This window comes from Eptesicus fuscus, chromosome 19, assembly GCF_027574615.1.
Source record: "Eptesicus fuscus isolate TK198812 chromosome 19, DD_ASM_mEF_20220401, whole genome shotgun sequence".
NCBI classification, from domain to species: domain Eukaryota; kingdom Metazoa; phylum Chordata; class Mammalia; order Chiroptera; family Vespertilionidae; genus Eptesicus; species Eptesicus fuscus.
In genome coordinates this window covers 46,834,230-46,841,172 of record NC_072491.1, presented here as the reverse complement: position 1 = coordinate 46,841,172, position 6,943 = coordinate 46,834,230, and the positions used below count along the sequence as shown (strand labels likewise).

Below are 6,943 nucleotides of genomic sequence, written 5' to 3'. Positions count from 1 at the left end.
ACATCTAATAAACACAGCGCTGGTTTTGGAGGTAAGCCAGTAATTAAGTCTCCCTTTCGTTTTACACTGATTCCTTTCTATGAAATGTTTTCCTCCCTGAAAGTTTCACAGCACTCCTTCTGGAAATACCTCTAACTAAACTGGCACACTTCTTGAGCTGTTCCACTAACAAAAAAAAAAAAAAAAAATCTTCGCTGTGATCATTGGCAGAAATATGTCCTAGGAAAGAAAATACCTCTGTTTGCTTCCTAATGCCGGTCTCTCCCTCTCCAGGTACTCTGGCAAAGAAAAGGCCAAGGGGAAAGGAAACAAGCAGCAAACTCTTATTCTCTCTCTCGTCGCTGCACTGGCAGGGGGCGTCAGCCTCCCAACTGCTTTTCAAAGCCTACAGCTCGGAAGAATGCGAAGTGAGCCCGCAGCTCGGAGCCCACCGCAGGCCCCGGCTCTAAGAGGGCAAGCGGGGCTTCCCAGTGGCCGGCGCAGGCACCTGCGCTCAGGGCGCCAGCCCCGCCGGCGCGTCGGTAAGTCACCCGCGGGATTTAAACCGGCCCCGGCGCGGGGGCGTGGCCTGGGCGGAGCCCGCGGCCTCCGTGGGCCGGACGGGGCGGGGGATCCCGGAGGCTCAGCACCGTGTGGGAAAGACCGGGTTCCGGGAGCGAGCGCCTGTCTCTTTAAGTGCCAGGGGCTGCGCTCCCGCCCGGGGAGCCCGGAGCCGGATCTACAATCCGGTCCCTCCCGCTCCGGCGCTTGTTGCTCGCCGGGCCCGAGCGGGAGCTGCCACCGCCGGGCAGGGTAGCCGAGCGGCTTCTTTCTCCTCCTTCTCGCGCCACACCTCCCCCGAGAGCCGGTGGAGGGGGCAGGGCAACCCCCGCAGGAGGCAAGAGGTGCGGGGTGAACAGGCATTGCCCCCCCCCCCCCGCCTTCAAGTCCCGAGGCGCTAAGTAGCCGAGGGGGCGAGACATGCGTCGCTCCCCGCTGTCCAGCTTCGCCGCCGCCCGCGCCAGGAGAGGAGGGACCGGGGAGCCCACACCTGCAAACTCGCCCTAGAAGTCTCAGGGTGCGGAGGCCCCCACCCCGCTCCCCCGCGGACTCCACCTCTCGGCGGGTGAGTTTGCGCAGGTAACCCGAGCTGGAGGGCACGCGCGGGGGAAGGGAGGGGGAGGCGGAGGAGAGAGCTTCCCAGGTGAGCCCGGTCGTGGGGCTCACCTGCCCGGCCCGCGCTGCGCAATCCTCGCTCGTCTCCCCGGGGAAGGAGGCGTGGGGAGTGAGGGTCGTCTCCGGGGTGAAGTTCGAGCCCCGGGGTGGAAGCGGGGCTGTGGCAGGGAGGACTGGGGTAAAGTTTCCCTTCCTTACCCCTGCTGCCTGGGCTTGGCAGGTAGGGCGCTGGCGGAAGCGGTAGGAGCTGCCGGGGCGATGGACTTTTGCCCGAGCGAGGTGAAGGGCTGGGGGCGGGGGCAGAGCTGGAGTTGCCTGGCTTCCTGAAACCATGGCCCGAAAGGTGGAGAAATGAGGGGAGGCTCGCTGCCACCGGAGAATGGCCCCCGTGCTCGATCCGAACCTTCCTCCCGCCCCTTAACAAAGCGTCCTTTCCCCGGAGGGGCTCCTACAGGGCTTCCTTGCCTTCCTCTCCCAACAGGTGGTCTCAGCCCCTGTCCGGGGACCCGTGCCAATGACCCCAGTGGTGGTTTCGCTTTCTCCCCTCTCGGCGGTGTGAACGTGTGTGTGTGTCCGCAGCGTGATGGGCAACCAGGTGGAGAAACTGACCCACCTAAGTTATAAGGAAGTTCCCACAGCCGACCCGACCGGCATGGACCGGGATGACGGGCCTCGCATCGGGGTCTCCTACATCTTTTCCAACGACGACGAGGAAGCGGAGTCGCAGCCACCGCCCCAGGGTCCGGATGGCGGGGGCTTGCCCAAAGGCGAGGACGGGCCGCCGCCGCCCCCGCCGCAGCCCTACGACCCTCGGCTGCACGAGGTGGAGTGCTCCGTGTTCTACCGCGACGAGTGCATCTACCAGAAAAGCTTCGCGCCGGGCTCCGCGGCGCTGAGCACCTACACGCCCGAGAACCTGCTCAACAAGTGCAAGCCTGGCGACCTGGTGGAGTTCGTGTCCCAGGCGCAGTACCCGCACTGGGCTGTGTATGTGGGTAACTTCCAGGTGGTGCATTTGCACAGGCTGGAGGTGAGCAACAGCTTCCTGACCGACGCGAGCCAGGGCCGGCGCGGCCGCGTGGTGAACGATCTGTACCGCTACAAGCCCCTCAGCCCCAGCGCCGTGGTGCGCAACGCGCTGGCACACGTGGGCGCCAAGGAGCGCGAGCTGAGCTGGCGCAACTCGGAGAGCTTCGCCGCCTGGTGCCGCTACGGCAAGCGCGAGTTCAAGATCGGCGGCGAGCTGCGCATCGGCAAGCAGCCCTACCGGCTGCAGATCCAGCTCTCTGCCCAGCGCAGTCACACGCTCGAGTTCCAGAGCCTGGAGGACCTGATCATGGAGAAGCGGCGCAACGACCAGATAGGGCGCGCGGCTGTGCTGCAGGAGCTCGCCATGCACCTGCACCCGGCCGAGCCAGAAGAGGGCGACGGCGACACTACACGGACTAAGCCGCCTCTCGAGCGCCCCCCTGAGCCCTGCTGGGAGGAGGAGGACCGAGAGGCGGCGGTGCACTGATGGGCCCGCTGAATGCACATCAGTGAGAGGAAGCTGTTGCCAGCAGCCGCTGCCCCCTCTCTCCATTCCTCTACCCTCACCTTCTGGGCCCCATCTGGGCTCCTGGGCCATTTGGAAAATAGAGAGTTGGTGAAAGGCGCAGCCAGCTGTGGCTTGAGCTTGTTATCTTCTTGACAGAGGAGGAAGAGGGTGCAGGTAGGAAGAAAACTTTGGTTGGGGGCACGGCCTGCCCACCCTTGCAATCTGTCATCTTTCTGAGGTGGGGCAAATTGTGGACATGCCTGACACTAAGTCCCTGCTGGACCTGGGTCCAAAATCGACCCTTTTTATGCACACAGGGGTGGAGAAAAGTTCGGAATACCAAGACCTGCCATTGCCTCCTAGCCTGGGCTTGGAGGATGCCCTGTCCTAAGGCCAGAGTGGGGTTGTGGCCAGCAGAGAGCCCCATATCCTCTATCCCTGTGGAGCTGTGTGTGGGATCCAGGAGGCTGAGTGGTTTATTTTATGGGACTCCTGGGATGCAAGCCTGGAGAAACCAGGACCAGCTCCGGGAGCAACAGACCAAAACCGAGCAGCTGCCTGTGAAGTGGAACAAAATGCCCAGTAAACTTGGGCTACAAAACAAAAGAGTTTGCTACCTCCCTCCTCCCCGTCCCCAAGCAATTCATCTTCTGGAGCTGGCTGAGTCTCCTACCCCCTCCTGCTCCACCAGCCACTTCCCAGGTTATAAGTAAATCATTGTCATGGGCCAGCTAGGGGAAGGATTCAATTATGGTTCTGTTTGGCCGCCTTTGTTTCTAGCCTGCTATTGTAGGCATTTACAGCTGTGTTATTCGCTATCCAAGGAGGGAATAGCCTTTTGTGTCTCTGATCTAATTAAACCTGCTAGGCTGTGTTCATCCGAAGGTCGCACCTGGGATTGGCTGGTGCCAGCCACCCCATAAAGTATCCACTACAGAAGCAGCCAAACAGGTTTGTCCTGGTAGGAATTAGTCAGTCACTCCCACTGAACCCCATTCCTGAACAATGAAGGTAACCTTAAAACGGAAGGCTTTGATGGTGGTCCTGTGAATTTTAATTTTCCCTTCTCATTTTTGTTCTTCTGCTGTTAAAATCTTAGGCCTGAGGCATGCTTCCGTGATAAGGTATTTATTTTGGCAGCGATGCTTGAGGCACACTTAATTCAAAAGATGCACCAATTCTTTTTATGTTTTATGTGGAAGCAGTGTCCTTGGTGCTGGGAGGACACCCCTTCAGAATGCCTTCTCCAGAGAGCTGACTGCAGTCACAGATGCCACGTGGTGTAGTCAGTGCCAAATCTGGCGACACTCCTAAAGCACTGGTTCCTGATTGTGGGATCTGTTGGCAGCAGGCTGGCTAATAATACTCACTGGATCTCCTGCTGAGCCATAGTTTGCTTTATTATGAGGCTTTAAACATTTTTTACAACGCGTTCCTTGTATTCCGGTGAGCTCTTTAATGATGTGTGCCCTGGACTTCAGAATGCATCTCTGCCGCTCAATGATGTTGCTAACGCTGTCTCAAAAGTTGAGTCGAGTTTTTCTTTCTGTTGGGAGTCATTAGAGATTACACTGAACATACACTGAACGTGTCATTTTGCGACCTAATTCTCACGGTTGGAGTAGAATCATATTTGAGTCTCTACCGTGTGGTCATCCTTGGGCCTCCTGCCTGGACATCTCTAAATCAAGGCAACAAGACTTGAAGGATGTCCTTGTATACTTTTTCGGACTTGGCATTTGAGGCCATAATTTTTAAGACTTCATAGCACCTCCATATGACATCATTTCATTACAAGGGCATTAGCTATGTTCCCTGCTTTTGCAGGCATCTCCAGACAGGTCCTATCACTTTGTTAAAGATGAACCACACTCAACCCCAGCCTGCATCTTTGGAGACCCATCGTCCCCTGTTGGGAATGTAAGTCTAGTTTCCATGTTTAGTAAATCTCACCACTTAGTGTTTATGTTGTCTTGCTCATGGAAAAGCAGAGCAAGAGAAACATGGGGCCCTGGCTGGTTTGGCTCAGTGGATAGAGCATTGGCCTGTGGACTGAAGGGTCCCGGGTTTGATTCCATGCCCAGGTTGCAGACTTGATCCCCAGTGTGGGGTGTGCAGGAGGCAGCTGATCAATGATTCTCATTACTGATGTTGCTATGCCTCTCCCTCTCCTTTCCTTGCTGAAATCAATAAAAAAATATATTTTTTAAAAAAAGAGAGAGAAGCATGGGTACAGGCATTGAGGAGAGCTACTCTACCTAACAGATTTGGATTTTCTTTTATGTTGAGCACAGTAGTGAAAGTTGGAAGGAATGACTAACGTGCAGGCAGCGGGAAGGAAGAAGAACAGGCAACACTGCCCAGCAGCTCAGGGCTAGCCAGCCAGCTCTCTTTCCCTCTCCCCCATCGCTGTCTCCCTCTTTTGCTCTCACATGGAAAGTGAATGTCATTGGTCACATTGAGGTATAGCGGTGACTATCTGTTGTTGCAAACAAACTGCTTTTGTGAGAAGTCTCAAGCAAACAGGTTTTTGATGGCAGAAGAGGAAATAGATCTACTCCGCGTCCTGCTTTCCCATGTCCAACAAGCATTTTGTACAGGGTACCAGAGATGGGACATATGTACGTCTTAGGAACTGTGATGCCATCGGAAGGTTTTGTAGGCTCATAAGGCTTCAAGTAGAGCAACAACCAACCAGCAAAGATGCCAAGAAAGGAGGAAGGAATCGGCTCTCAGCTCTTTCTTCAATATGGCAGTGTTGTGGGTGAGTTTTTAATCCTAGGCAGTGGCTACATCTGGCACTTAAAATATATATATATATATATTTAATAATTTTTGTTTCTCCTTAGGATTAAGACTTTAGAACTATTTTGTACATCAAATTACAGATGCTCTTTGAAGGAAAGAAATATCGATTCTAAGGTTCTTCAGAGGCTCTGGCAGGGATGAGCAGGACACCCGCGTGGAGCGTATGCTAAGTGTAATCATACAAATTCTATTTTCTTACCTGAGCAGCTATTTTATGGGACTGCTTATGTATGTCCGAGGAGCCCACAACTTCAGCCACGCAACTTTTTTGTACTGCGAGAACTCAACTTTTTGTAGCTTTTATTTCACATTTAATTTAAAGTAACTAGAGCACTAAAATGCCTAGCGGAAGATTTTCCTCCAGACCCGTAAGGAAATTTTATGAAAAATGACCCGTCCGTGGTTAAACTTTTCATGTTGTTGGTGCTTCTGACCCCAATAGCACCACTAGACAACACAACAACCACATGGAAACATATTTTTGGAAGCAAAACTTTAATTTTATACGACATATGCTATGGAGAGTGAAGAAAATTTAAGGATTACTTGTTTTCTATTTTTTTCTTAACAAAATGGAATCCACTGTGTCGAAGACTCTTGATATGTGATTGTCTAACATTTTTTATACCAGTAAATTGAAATAAAATCCAGTATGATCATGGTCATTGAATGCATTAGTCTGAAAAGTTATATTTTATTTATGATTTTTAAAAATCAGGGTAACTGTAAACTTTTCATTGTGTTGTTTTGTTCTTCAGTATACTTGTAACCCATGGAGAATTCCATTGATGAACACGATAATTTCCACATGTGTTTTATTTCTCAGTGAACTGTGTAAACTTTAATTTTGTTGAAGGTTATATGTTAACTCTGTTAATGTTCTCATACCACTTCTTGAGAAGGAAGTTCTGATTTGAAATTGTATCATTTCCTTCAAAATGAAGGGCAGTGCTTAGTTAAATAAAAGATTGATAACATCTTTTAAACCATTTCCTCTTTACTATGTCTTATTAAAATAAAACCTGTCAGGTTCTTTTGAAAAATGCTTCGAGAGTTTCCAATAAACCATCTCTTAGAGTTAACTGAATATATATATATATAATTTTCCACTTGTATACCTTTTTTTCTCACATTTTTGGTCCATATCCAGGTTCCTCAGCTTAACTGCAGTTTTTCTGAGAATATTAGTGTGTATCATCTTTTCAAGTGCTCAATAGACAATTGGATGAATTAATTTAGTGACTGAAAACCCTCACTGCATTTACAGTGTGAGAATTAATGACCCTTTGTTTCTAGGCTATTGGTGTTCATGAAAAATGTCTCATGAACATAAATTTCCAATACACATTGATTTTCAGAATTAATGCAGACATTACTGGAAACCACACACATTTTGGAATCTACACTGGGGAGTTGAGGGATTAAGGTCAGTAACCCATGTGG

At 51.5% G+C, this 6,943-nt stretch overlaps 1 protein-coding gene across 3 annotated transcripts; it reads left to right on the top strand.

The window, feature by feature from the left end:
• Positions 1-627: 627 nt before the first annotated feature.
• LRATD2 (LRAT domain containing 2) lies at positions 628-6,489 on the top strand. 3 transcript variants are annotated; one of them, XR_008554573.1, is made up of 3 exons: positions 628-1,105; positions 1,637-5,456; positions 5,542-6,489. XR_008554573.1 is itself a non-coding variant. In XM_008143405.3 (2 exons), exon 2 carries the CDS (start codon positions 1,739-1,741, stop codon positions 2,669-2,671), a length of 933 nt encoding a protein of 310 aa, XP_008141627.1. In that variant the 5' UTR covers positions 628-1,105; positions 1,637-1,738; the 3' UTR covers positions 2,672-5,535. The 3 variants fall into 3 exon arrangements, 2 of the variants coding, with proteins under 2 accessions (XP_008141627.1, XP_028003677.1); XM_008143405.3 differs by lacking the exon at positions 5,542-6,489 and having other exon boundaries at positions 1,637-5,535; XM_028147876.2 differs by lacking the exon at positions 5,542-6,489 and having other exon boundaries at positions 628-1,119; positions 1,637-5,535.
• Positions 6,490-6,943: the final 454 nt, after the last annotated feature.